Source organism: Typopeltis vanoorti, chromosome 19 (genome assembly GCF_054136105.1).
Source record: "Typopeltis vanoorti isolate ZY-2024b chromosome 19, IOZ_Tvanoo_1.0, whole genome shotgun sequence".
Lineage (NCBI taxonomy): Eukaryota > Metazoa > Arthropoda > Arachnida > Uropygi > Thelyphonidae > Typopeltis > Typopeltis vanoorti.
Genome location: NC_143567.1, coordinates 11,553,103 through 11,567,779, shown reverse-complemented (window position 1 = coordinate 11,567,779; position 14,677 = coordinate 11,553,103). Strand labels below are relative to the sequence as shown.

Here is a 14,677-nt window from a genome sequence, read left to right as displayed (position 1 = left end):
GTCAAAGTTGTTAGAACATTTCAACAATCAGCATGGTGGTAAAGCTGCAGGACATACACTTAACATCTTGAAGTCAAAGCAGGCATGATTCGATAGCAGCGGCACCATTACAAAGTAATGGTGCCGCTGCTATTGATAGTTCAGAAACCTTTGCTAGAAGTTTATCAGGTGGCACATCTGTGAAAAAAACCCTCATACAATAGCTGAAGAATTGGTGAAACCATGTGCATTGGAAATTGCAAAAATTGTATTAGGTTCTGAAGCACTAAGAAAATTCAGCAGTTTCCATTATTAAATGATGTGATTCGATCATGCATTCAAGACATCAGTCAGGATATTTTACTGCAAGTAGTACAAGACATTAAAACCAGTCTTCTGAAAGTGTGTATTCAATTGGACAAGTCAACTGATGTTGATAATTGCAGCGAGTTATTAGTATTTGTGCGATACATAAAGGAAAAGGAAATTTTGGAAGAATTTTTATTTTATGATCAACTGGAACTGACAGCAAAAGGAATTGATGTTTTTAATCACATTAAAAACTTTTTCTTGAAACATCAAATACTAATGGATATGATTAGCTCAATATGTACTGATGGTGCACCTGCAATGTTATACAAAAATTCCAGTTTTTTTTTGCCTAGATCAAAAAAGAAGTACTGCAAGTTACAATAACACATTGCATGTTGCACCGCCATGCACTTGCATCAAAAACTTTGCCAGAGAATTAAAAAACATATTTAGCTACAGCGGTAAACATGGTAAATTATATTTGAAGACAGGCGCTTAATCATCATATCTTTCGTGCTTTTTGCGAAGAAATCGGTGCCAACTATAGTGTGCTTCTTTATCACACTGACATAAAATGGCTCTCCAAGAGATGTATCCTTAGCAGGATTTTTGAAATGCACGAGGTGATTATTCAGTTTCATACAAACCAGAATTGTAATTTAGTTCAAGACTTTGAAAGAAGAGATGCAGTAATTCGATTGGCCTACTTAGCAAATATTTTCGTTCACTTAAATGAATTAAATATATCAATGCAAAGGTGGTAAGAACATAATAACATCTAGTGAAAAATTATTTGCTTATATTGAAAAACTAAAAATTTGGATATGTCGAGTTAGTTGAAAATGGTAGTTTTGCAAACTTTCCCTTGCTTGATGAAATTGTTCTGGAAAACGAAAAAAAAATCACAATTTTACCTGAAATTGTAATACATTTGCAACAATTGATTGATTCTTTTAAAGGATATTTTTCCATGGGAGATATTGGCAAAGAGCAGAGGTGGATACTGGATCCATTTCTTTTTAATCTTAATTCTATAAACAACAGTAATTTAATAACAGACTATCTTATTGAAATGCAAGCCAGTGCACGTATTCAAATGGAATTTGAAAATTGGATTTAGAACAATTCTGGTGTACTCAAAACCATTTCCACAACTGGCAAAGGCAGCATTGTTGACACTTCTACCATTTGCTATCAGCTATCTTTGCAAAATGGGATTTTCATTACTTTTGCACATAAAAACAAAAACTCAAAATCACTTAAATGCAAGTGATGCATTAAATGCACATAGCCCTTTTGAAAAGGAACCTTGCTTTCAGAATATTATTATGAAAAAGCAACAACAAATTAGTCACTAAAATTTGGTATGTTATTTACATATATAATTATATATGTAAATGTATTTTTCAATAAATTGTTTGGAATAATTTTTTTTTTCTAACAAATAATAAAACACATTTTTCAAGGGGGTGTGAGAATGTAAATTGAAGTTCACTGGGGTGCAGGTCAGTAAAAAGGTTAAGAACCACTGACCTAGACTAATCATAATCTCTGAATCGTCTAAATGAAGATCGGAAATTTTATTTCTGAAATCCAAAGAATTTTTTATATACATAGCAGTTCTAGTTGAAGAAGTGAGTAAATTTGACAGAAATTTTGTAAGTGGGACAACCTATACAGTCTATAACAGGTCTTAATGGAATTCCTGGCTTGCGTAGCTTTTAAGTGTTTTCTTTTTATCTTCATCCCATATTGATATATTATCTATAAGAGCATTAAGTCTTTTTATTTGACTACCTGTAGGATCCGAAGTGAGGGGCCTATAAGTCGAATAGTCACAGAGTAACAGTGATATTTTTCTCTGGTATTCTCTTCTGTCTTGAATGACTACAGCCTTCCCTTTGTCAGCTTTCGTAATAATTAGGTTCTTGTTATTCTTTAGCGATTTCAGTGCTTTTTCTTCAGCGTATGATAGGTTCGGCCAATGAAGCTTGGCATTAAAAAGAATTTTTGCCTCAAATCTTGTCCTGTTAGCTGTTTTTTGGGGTAAGGATAGAATTACCCCCCCCCCCAAAAAAAAAAACCAGCTAACAAGACAAGATTTGAATGTCAAATTTCCTCACTTCTTCAACTAGAAGAACTGCTACGTATATAAAAAATTCTTTGGATTTCAGAAATAAAATTTCCGATCTTCATCTAGACCAGTGTTTCTCAACCTGTGGTCCATGACGATGGGACAGGTTGTCTGCAGGCAGACTTAAATTAAATATATATTTTTTAATTATTCAAACAAAACAAATTAAATTTGAATAAGTAAAAATTATTGAAATAAAATGGATAGTTAAAAAAACAAAGAGTGGCAGAAAGTTCATTCCATGAATATTCTGCCACTACAATAATTTGTAGCCACAGATTGACGAGTAATAAAAGAGGGGTGAAGTGAACAACAATGTGATTTTATTGCTACAAATACAAAGTACCAAGCCTTCCGTTGTTGTTTTGTCATATTTGAAGTATATGTGTTAGTCACATTTCAACTAATTACTTGTTGTTCATTGATTTTTATTATTGAGGGTTTTCCTCCTTCAACCAAGGCTCGATATATCTTCAGAAGTGCTAAGTGATACTTGGACAAAGTGTGTCGTGAGTTAACCCCAGTATTTATATATTTTTCGGGAACGTTTTTTAATAATGGAAAAGTGGCTTAGAACTAGGACTTTGAAAAGAAAAGCATATGAAACAGGTGATGCTAGCCCTAATTGTGATACACGTGTTGTAACGGCGAGTAAATCTGATACTACTAAAATAGAAGAAATAAACAGTTCAAAGAAAAAATACAGTAGGAAATATAACAGTTCATGTTTGGAATTCGGGTTTATTTAGTGTGAGTAAGAAAGTGAACAGAAACCTCAATGTGTTTTGTGTTATGAAGTCTCGTCGAACGAGTGCATGGAACTTGCGAAACTCCGACGACAATTTGGAATTAAACATTGTGATGTGAAAAATAAGCCAAATGAATTTTTTCAGGGAAATGGGAAAGATATAGTTTTGGCCATGGGTTTGATTAATAGCAAGGCACTAGAAGCATCATATCTGTTAAGTTTGTGCATAGCGAAAACAGGGAAACCTCATTCTATTGGGGAAAATTTACTACTTCCAGCTATATAAGATGTAAAAACTATGTTTGGCAACAAGTTATTAAAAGATATTGATTTGATTCCTCTATCAAATGACACTGTCAGTCGCAGAATTGATGATATGGCAGGTGATGTAGAATCTCAGTTAATCGAAAGAGTTCAGAAGAGAGCCCTTATTATGCATTACAAATAGACCAGACTACTGATGTTACAAATGATGTGCAGGTAATATGCTACGTAAGATATGCGAATGATAACATTCATGACGATATTCTGTTTTTAGAACGTTGGCATCCCGAACAAATGGAAGAAATATTTCACACTCTCAATAATTACATAATATGCAAAGGGATCCAAAGGGGAAAATGTATGGACTTCTGTTCAGATGGAGCTCGTGCCCTTACAGGCATAGCGGGGAAGGGAAGAGTACATTGGGAAGCGTTAGCCTCCAAAGGAATCCCACCAGAATTTAAAACTGTGCCATACAATGCTGTAAAGCTAGTTAATTTTATTAAGGCTCAACCATTAAACAACAGGTTATTTTCAGAACTTTGCGATGAAATGGGCAGTAAATATATACAACTTTTGCTTCATCAATTAAGGAACGAAGTTTTATTGTTTGTAAATGAACGTAATTCTGATTTTGATCACTCCTTGTTGACGATGAATGGCTATCAACACTATCCTATCTTTCAGACATTTTTTTTTTTTTAAATAAATGGACTAAGTCTCTCCCTTCAGGGAAATTCTTTAACTATTTTTGATGCCTACGAAAAAAAAAAAAAAGAGAAAAAACTGGTGTTATGAATTAGTTATGTAAAAGACAGACAATTTGCACCTTTTCCAACATTGGAATCCTTTTTAGTGGAAAATGATATTTTTGTTGATTCTGAGTTTCTGGAAAGGGTTTGTGACCACCTCAAAACTCTGAAACAGAATTTTTAAATATATTTTTCGAATAACTTTTATAGGAAATGTCTGTGGGTTAGCGATCCATTTCAGGCTTAGTCACGAGAACGACCTTTCGTTGTCGAAAAAAGAACAGTTAATTGAGCTTTCAAGTGATAGTGGGCTTAAAATGCAATTCTGTGATCTTGGTTTGGCTCGATTCTGGATCTCACCTTCACTGGGAAATGAATTTCCTGAATTATCTGAAGCAGCATTGAAAATCGTCATACAGTTTTCTACAACCTATTTTTGTGAGAAAGGATTTTCATTGCCCCTTCAAATAAATACAAAATACAGAAATCATCTTAGTGTGTCTACCGATCTTCGACTGAAGTTGACCAGTATTGAGCCAGATATCCAGCTACTTTCCAAGAAGCTCAACCATCTCATTAAAAGTAAGTAGTAATATAATTATATTATATTATTTATTTGTTTAATAAAAATTTAAACTTTGTTCAATGAGGATACACTTTTAATCGTTTACCTCCAATTTAATTATGTTTCCATATGTATTCAAAACATGAATTTAGATTTATTTTGTTATAAATGGCATAGTTTTTCCCAAATGTTGGCAATTCCTACATAGGTTTTTTTTTTAAAAAGTTACGTAGCTGAGTGGTCCATAGAATTGTTTTAGGCATTTTACTGGTCCTTGGGCTTAGAAATATTGAAAAAACGCTGATCTAGACGATTCGGAGATTATGATTAGTCTAGATGTTGTTTCTAAATTTATAGAGAAACAACATCTAGACTAATGTTCGGTTAGCAGACAGCAATGAATTGCACTACCAAGAATTCCCTCCAGGCATAGTCAAATTATTTGAATTTGTAATAAAGTCCGGTTATTTTTCCTTCAGAAACCAGTTATACCAAGAAATCGAAGAAACAACAATGGGTAATCCTATATCTCCTGCTATTGCCAACTACTTCATGGAGCACTTCGAACAACCTACTTTTGACAACATTTCACCCAGACCTAACCTTTGGTTCAGAGACATGTGGATGACATTTTTTGCCATATGGAAGGGCACTTCAGAAGAATTACAACAGTTTCTCTCAGAAATAAATGCACTTAAATCCAAGGATCCAGTTCACCCTAGAAATAGAAGTAAATAAGCAGTTAGCCTTTCTAGACCTCTTAATTCTTTGCCAACCAGATAGTAACCTACAATTCACAGTCTATAGGAAGGAGACTCATACAGGTCATTACATCCATGCTGAATCAAATCACCATCCCAGTCAAAAGGCAGGTACAATAAAAACACTGGTTCACAGATCCCACTCCTTTTGTTTTTCAGTAGAACTACTACAAAAAAAAAATTACAATATATTAATTCCTCCTCCTTATCCAATGGTTATATGAAATCCTTCATAAAAAGAACTTAAGTAGTTGTGCTTCAGCATCCTCTTCAAATACAGAAGAAACAACGTGTATACCTATCCCGTACGTGCAAAGCATTAGCGAACGCATACTACAGTGCTAAAACCACTAAATATTTGTGTTGCCTTTTGACCCGTCAGAAAAATCTCTACATTCCTCACGTCTCCTTAAGGACAAGCTCCCACATCTCAGCTATCCAGGTGTCTACCTGATTCCCTGCTCTTGTGGGATATTATATCTTGGACAAATAGGAAGATCTGCTCTGATCCGATTAGAAGAACACAAGTCGTATATTCAGTACCCTGAACTTGAACTTGCAGAGCATGCCATCAACACCAGACAGAGTTCATTGGAAAAAGACAAAAGTCATTTCCTCATGGAACGGCTTTAAAAAGAAACGTGAAACGCTTTTATATAATGAAACCTGTGGTGAATTCATCACTAAAAAAACACACGTACTAACCACAGTAATGACAATTTAATTCAACAAAAATACATCCATACTAAATGAATATAATCTTAAAACAACTCAAAAAATCATTAGTCACCTTCCCACACATCAACCCAGACAAGAAGAGTAGTCCACAGGATTCCCATACCTTACGTCAAAGGCATCTCCGAACATCTTTCAATTCAAAAATTATGAATATAACCTTGCCACTACCTACAAACCCATCAACCAGATCTATAACTTATTACCTTCTTCTAAGGACAAACTCTCACCTCTGATGTTACCTGGCATTTATGAGTTCCTATGCTCCTGCAAATTGTCTTACTTTGGTCAGACAGGTAGGTCTGTTCAGAAACGTATCTCGGAACATCAAGACCACATTTGTCTTTTCAAACCACAGAAATCTGGTCTCTCCCAACACGGAGTTGAAAATCCAAACCATAGGATCTATTGAGAGAAGCCGAAACTTTTACACAGATCTTTATAAAGATATGAACGTTTATATAAAGAAAGTGCTGAAGCCCTACTACACAGACCAAATTTAAACCGCACTGACGTTCTTACTATTCCTAACATATGGGAAATTGTGTAAAATAATCTTTGTGAGTGAGTGAGTGTGAGTGTGAGAGAGAGAGAGAGAGAGAGAGAGAGAGAGTCGGTTTTTAATCAGTTGTTGCGATACATTTTAAAAAATAGATTTAATGACTAAAAAACCGAGATAACTTATAAAGATTTTAATAAGAATAATACGACTAGTTTTGGCTTATAACAGCCTTCCTCAGGTATTCTTATGTTATAAGCCGAAACTAGTCATATTATTCTTATTAAAATCTTTATAAGTTATCTCGGTTTTTTAGTCATTAAATCTATTTTTTTAAATATATATATATATATATTTTTTTTACAGTTATATTTATTTTAGTTCTATAAAACGTTACTGCACGCATATTGAGATTCCATTGTAATCATGCACCATAACTGTATTTTTTCCTAGTATTGTTTGAACTACTGTACTGATGATGCCCCAAGATCCAAGATACTTGGGATGGAATATTGATGGATTAAATAGTCATTACTGTGCTTAGTACGTGTGTTTTCTTAGTGATGTGAAACGTCACTTCACTCCCCTAACCTCAACAGATCCGATGGTCTATGTCTTTCCACCCTTGTGGAAGACAGTACTCTATAAATCAGCAAATCTTCCCTAACTTTTGTAACTGTATACACATAAATATATAAATTTTTATTTATTTATTTAATTTAATTTTTTTTAAAATAAATTTAGGATACCACAGCGCACCACCTTAGCTAGTTAGGTAGCACTCTGTAAATATATCAGTTATTGTTTAATTTGCCTTTGTACTTGTGCCGACGATGCCTGTGATACTCAGGTGAAAATTATACTAATAAAGAATATTTTATGTGAGTTAATTCCATTATTATAATAGTAAGTAATATGTCTACTCACGGTATTTTCTTATTGAAACTTAACTGTGAGTGAGTTAGTCCAATAAGGAGATAGCATAGTTTTATCTTCCAAAAACTACAAGTTTTTTATTATAAGGTTGGTTAGATTCATGCTAACATCAGGTAACTTGGATGTGATGTCCAATAAACTGTGTATTCTTAAGTGAAAAAAAAAATCAGTTTTTAGAAGATGAAATAAAGTCTTTTTGAAAAACTTCTCATGTACTACACAGGATATGAACATATCCTGGTATTTTTCAAACAAAGAGAACAAATGATGTATACTAGATAAAAACAGATTAACTAAGTTGGCATAATGTGAAAAATGGAGGAGGGATGGCATTCCATTATCCTAGTAGTAAATATAGTATTCATAAATAAACTTTTAGCTTTGTACAATGTAACACCAGTTTAATTTTTGCAAGTAACAAAGAAATGGAAGAGGTTTATTGACTGGCTCAGTCATTTAATCACCTGAATATAGTTACCTGAAATAACAACATAATTGATACCTCTGCAGATATTTTGTCTTATGTCATAAAACATTCTCAGAAGAGCAATAACAGAAATGTTAATACAATAAGAAAGTGAAGCACATGAAAAAACCATGGAATATTTTTTACATATACAGTCACAAACATGTTAAGATAAACACAGTGCTACACTCACTATCAACCAAATCTGCCACTACTTTCTCCTAGAGACGAACTATTATTGCTACCTAGCATTTATCAAGTTTCATGGTTGTATAACTCATCTTATTTTGGTTAAGCAATCAGTTGAAATAGCCGAGTCTGCATTGGCACAACATGGAATGGACACTATCTTTCCAATCTTTGAAACAATACATACTAAATAACTGCATAACAGTATCATTATTCAAAGAAAGTTCTGAAGCCCTATTTATATCTGCCCAAACCTAAAGTTTAATTACTGCCTTTCAATTCTCAGACATGGAAAATGTGATAGTAAGTTGCATGAAATATATATTTTTTTAATTATTTTCACTATTTTTTTTATTCTAATAATTTCTCGACTGCATAAGTTAAAAAGATTTCTATTATGCTAAGCATATTTCACTTTCTAGTTGCATTCAAATTTTTATCATTGTGCTATCTAAATTGAGGATGTTTTATGACAAGACAAAATATCTGTAAAAGTAATAATTATCCAAGTATATACTGTGGTATATGTGTTTCAAGTAACTATAGACAGGGACGGCGGAAGTGGGCATGCGGTGCATGCGGGTGTTGCTACAATGGGGGCACTGCCGCCAGGGAACATTTCATAAGTTAATTTTTAAGAAACAAAATTTTTATCATAAAAACAAAAAATTCTTAGAATGATCAATATTAAAATGAATAAGGCCAGATACACCGAATAAAAATTAAAAAAAAAAGTATATTGCTGCCTCTTTGATCAGCTGGCTGTTTACAATTTTGCAGCTAGAGCAGGCTAAATGCTTGCCTTCAGAATGTTGTGTCTACTGCAGTCTATCTAAAGTGAAATGGTGAACGGTTTTTATGAGTAGAAACGAATTTTCGTACAAAACATTTGTTGCTAGAATTAACCAGTCATATGGTATGCATCTCAGTAGGCTAATGACAGTAGCACAGTGCCGACTATTATTTCGCTTCTGAGTCGTGTTGTGTAATAATTTCTTGTGGGTATAAAATAGAAATGGAATCAAAAATTTAAAAAAAAAGTGATCTGGTGCACAAAATCGTAAGCCTCATGCTGCGAAAGAAGCAGATATTAAGAAACAAACTGAGACTCTAAATAAATTTGTTAAAATATTCTGAAGCAGATTGTAACCAACTCGATACATCAGAATTGAAGAACCGTGCACATCATCCAGTTCGCATGAAAGTACTATTGCAACTATTGAACAAGATAATTGAACATTTAAGGGGAAAATAGTTAGGATTTAGTGGATGAGCAGTAGTATCAAGCTTGATCTGCAAAAAAAAAAAAAAAAAAAATGTTATGGAGAATTTACAAGGAGAAAGGCGATCGGTACACCCATGAGCAGTACAAAGCTCAAGCTAGGAAGGTTCCCAGCATAGTAAGAAAAGCTAAATCAGATAATGAGAAGACCTTAGCCAAAGAGATCAAGGGTAATTCCAAAGAGTTCTTCCACTATATAGTAAGTAAAAGGAAGAATGACTTCAGAAGGATAACTCTAGTGGTTGATGATGGTATTGAGGTGACAAAATCAAATGCAATAGTCGAGTTACTGAGTGATCACTTTTCAAAAGTCTATCACCCAAGTGAGGATATCTGTGTACCTGTAGCAATAACTAATGTGAGAATTGAAGCTAAAGAATTAGAGGTATTTAATATATTGCAAAATTTAAATGCAAACACTGCTGTAGGCTTAGATGGAATATCAGCTCGGGTGTTGCATGAATGTGCAAATGAATTGTCAACCCCTCTTACTTGGAAATTTAATTTAAGTTTGAACTCTGGTATGGGCCCTAGGGAGTGGAAGTTAGGCAAAGCGGTTTCTTTGCATAAGGGTGGATCTAAAACTGCGGTAGTTAATTACAGACCAATCACCATCTCAGGGGTAGTGGTAAAAGTATTGGAAAAGTTGGTTAAAGACAAAATTCAAGAATGGGTGGATCAGGATATGATACTCTATAGAGGCCAACATGGTTTTGTTAAAGGTAGATCCTGCCTTAGCAATCTATTAACTTTTCATAATAGAATGACATCTGAGTTGGACAAAGGAACTGGCTACACATTGGTACTTCTGGATTTTGCTAATGCTTTTGACAGGATGCCCCTTGGAACACTGTTATGCAAATTGAAGCAGATGGGGATGGATACTAAATTGGCGATATGGATAGGAGAATGGCTCAGGGAGAGATACCAGAAGGTGGTGTATGGAGGAGCAGAGTACACGATGAGGCAGGTGACCAGTAGTGTGCCTCAGGGCTCTGTGCTTGGGCCATTGTTGTTTAATTTGTATATAAATGATATAGGAAATGGCTTACAGGGAGATATTCAGTTGTTTGCTGATGATGCAAAGTTGGGTAGCGCAATAAAAAATCAAGCTGATGTTGAAAGTTTGAAGGATGATTTAAATAAGCTGGTAGAATGGGCAAAAGGTAATGGATGTCAGTTGAATGTGGAAAAGTGTAAACTCATGCATTTTGGGATTAAAAGATTACCAGCTGTGTAATACATTGATGGAACAGTACTCCAAGAGATTGATGAGGCTAGGGACTTAGGGGTGTTGTAGATAGGGAGATGAAGTTCAGAGGACACATTGCTAAGGTGTCCAAGATTGCACATAGGATTACTTGGTTGTTGAGGAACACACTGACATCCAGATATAAAGAGGTTATTATTCCCCTTTATAAAGCATTGATACTTCCACATTTGGATTACTGTGCTAAGGTCTGGTCACCTGAATTCCTTGGAGATGAGGAAGCTATGGAGAGGGTTCAGAGAAGAGTGGCCAAGTTGGTGAGTGATGTAAAAAAATGCTCCCTACATTGATAGATTGAGAGCTTTTGGATTGCAGAGATTGGTTGATAAGCAGAGAAGAGGGGATATGATAGAAAAATTTAAATTACTGAAAGGTTTTTATAGGATTGATGCAGGGGAAATGTTTCAGCTGTGTGATAGTGATGGAAGAACAAGAGGTCATCCCTGGAAATTAAATAAGCGTGTGGTTAACAAGGGGGTCAGAACAAGGTTTTTTGCCTTGTTGAGGGTGGTGAATGAGTGGAATTCATTGCCTGACTTAGTTGTGAGCTCTTCATCTGTAAATGAATTCAAGGAGAGATATGACAGATATTGTTTTGCTAGTTTGGGTCTCCCGCAATGAGTAAACTCATCGTAGGAGACCAATGGAGATACCTGTAATAATAATAATATTACGATAATTTCAATTTCTTGTATAGATTACTACAAATTAATAATGAAGATTTACGAAAAAATTGTGATGATTTAGAGATTCTCTTGAAGGACTGCGACAAGAAACACATAAATGCAATAGAACTATTTGACGAATTATGTGCTTTCCAGGATATTTTTCGGAAGGATAATTTAAATATTCAAAAGCCTTTTCGATATTCTTAATTTTATTGTGTCCAATAATTTATCTTTCCTTAACTTTTCAATTGCTTTAAGAATACTATTAACCGTAACTGTTAGTGTAGTAAGCATTGAATGTTCCTTTTCCAAGTTGAAATTGATTAAAACCTACTTAAGAACAAGTATATCATAAAAGGCTTGTTAGTTTGGCGTTAATAGCTATTGAAAATGATATATGTACGGAATTAGAAGTTAAGACCCTTATTTCTGATTTTGTGCATATGAAATCAAAAACCTTAAAATTTTAATTAAAAAAAATAAGTATATAATTTAATTATGTAATTTATTTTCTGTTATTCTGTAAAGATGTTATTTTTTGAATACTTATATTAAATGTTCTAATTATTTCTGAATTCTTTTCTTATTTTCTCATTTATCTTGAGTTTCTTTTATTTTTCTAAAAGATAGTTCCACTTATAAAAATTATTAAAAAATTTTACAAGTTACTAAGAATTTAGTAACTTGTAAAAATTTTTTAATAATTTTTATAAGTGCAAGAATTTTTTAAACTTTAAAAAATTCTTGCACTTAATATGTAAGAATTTTTTAAACTTTAGTTCAAATAAATTTTAACTTTAAAATTTATTTTAATTTTATTAGCTATTTGGGTCGGTGAGAAGGCTATAATCCCTGTTTCATTATATTCAACGATTAAAGTGAAGTGGCTTTATCAAAATTTGCTTTAACTTTTGAGAATTTTTTGAATATTCAGGTTTTTATCAATTATCCTGCCTAGTTAACACCCCCGGTTCGTTACATTTAGCGAACCAACGTGTGGTTGTTCTGTCAAAATTTATTTAAGAAATTTCAAATAATTTAAATTTTTATTATCATAAAAGAACCACACATGCCCAGATCATTACAAGGGCACTTAGATAGAAATTGCATGCTGATGGCAAAGACCCTAGCGCCAGCTCTGACTGTAGAGGTCCCACAGGTTTTACTGCACAGCAGAATTATAATTCAATGTGTTTTTTATTTGTACCACTAACTGTAAAGCTCATTACTGAAGACAAAATCTCCTTAATTCTGTGTTTAAACAGTTAAAATAATCATATGAAAATAACAAAAAATGAGATGATAGCACCCTGAGGTAAAATAACTGATAGAGCCTAATAGATAAAATCTGGTGTGCAGTCACAAAAGCCAGTTTATCTTGTAAGTATTATGTATGTGTGTCTGTGAGGGGGGTATATTAAACATCACCTTACTTAACTCATGTTCTGAAGGATACAAAAAGAGATGCAAAGGATGCCAGGTGTCATTTGACTTACTGTAACGTAATTTTTTTAGTATTAGCATTATTAGTTCTATATTATAGAAGAAACTGGCCTGTCAAACATTTTTGTGTTGATTAGCAAATCATGGAGAGACTGTCAACTTTTTAAGCATCTCCCTTGAAAAGTGAATTAATTTCTAACAGCACTAATTATGAATCATAACCTCTAAGTGAAGATTTCTCTACTGTGCTCTGACAAATTTTTCAGTTATGAAAAATACATCTCTATTTCCTTTAAATAAATAAATAAATAAATAAATAAATAATTTTTATTATTTTTTATTAAACAGTTTCCTTAATTGACACTTCTCAAAAATATATTTCATTTTTATTTTAATATAATTAAATTTTTTTTTTTAATTTAGTCAAAATTCTTAGTTCAGGAATCTTTATTATTATCACAATCACATTCATTTTATTCAAATGACTAAAATTCTGCTGCAGTTCAAAAATGTATGCTGCATCACCTTTAATAACAAGTTTATATAGCATACCCAGTTTGAGGAATGAAACTTGAATCCATAGTTAGCTTTAAGCCCTTTAGTATTTGGTCTTCAATGGTTAGATGTGCAGCCAAAGTATTATCAGTATTCCACTTTTCCTTTATAGTTATTCCTAAATTTAAAAAATACTACTATGAGATTAATTTTTAAGGAATAATATGTGAAACAAAATCTGTATTAAACTCTATATATATGAAATAAATTACACTTAGATTCTATTATTGCTATTTTAAGCAGCTCACAAATACTTTCTTTAATCATGTGCATGTCTAAATATAATGAAGAAATATATGCAAATAATAGTGATGTAGTGAGATGGCAACCGAGGAAGATATAAGAATAGAATGTAATTGTGAGTGAGAGAGAGAGAACAGGGTGAGACAGAGATTTCTGTTAATGATAGTAGAAGAATTGTAACTAGCAAAAGTAGAAACTAAGCTGACATGGTAGGAAGAAAGCAGTGCCTTTGAAGCTACTTGGTGTAGAATAAGAAGCAAATTGGGTTAAGGGCAGAATTCAGGAATAGATGGATAGTAATGTGAGGCAGCATGGGTTTGTTAAGAGGAGGTTTTGCCTTAGTAATTACTAACTTCCTACAATAAAGTAACAGTTGAGTTAGGTAAGGAAAATGGCCTACAACATGATGCTGCTAGATTTTTCAAAGGTGTGCTGCTTCGTCCCACAAAATAGGCAAACCAGCCAGAAGAACACAAACACAATTTACAGACATAGCAGACAATGCTGATAGGAATAACTATGATAAACAATAAGATTTCTAAGATGCTAAAATTGTCACAGCCAAGCCTATGCATCTAGCATGAAAAGAAAGAAGGAAATCGGATTTCAGAGGATACTGCATGAAACCCAATTATATAAGTTGCAGCAAATGGGATAAATATGAAGCGGGTGACATGAGTGTTTGACTGACAGATCTGAGAGAGAGAGAGAGATGAATATGGTGGAGCTGAATCAAAGATAATGCAGGTGACCAGGTGGTTCCAGAGACTCTGAACTTTGGCTGTTGCTATAAGTTAAAGATGCCAAGAAATTATATTCTTGGTTTCATCCTTTATCCAGGTATAAGCAAACAAAGTCTGCACATGAAATAACTTC

The 14,677-nt window shown here is 33.4% G+C and overlaps 1 protein-coding gene across 1 annotated transcript in view; it reads right to left on the bottom strand.

Annotated features, from left to right (window-relative positions):
• Positions 1-14,677, bottom strand: part of LOC150095853 (voltage-dependent anion-selective channel-like) — a 187,924-nt gene that overhangs the window by 107,598 nt on the left and 65,649 nt on the right. The window contains exon 4 of the mRNA XM_090408845.1: positions 13,556-13,676. Within this exon, the coding sequence (XP_090264971.1) occupies positions 13,556-13,676 (121 nt within the window). The remainder of the gene's footprint in view (positions 1-13,555; positions 13,677-14,677) is intronic.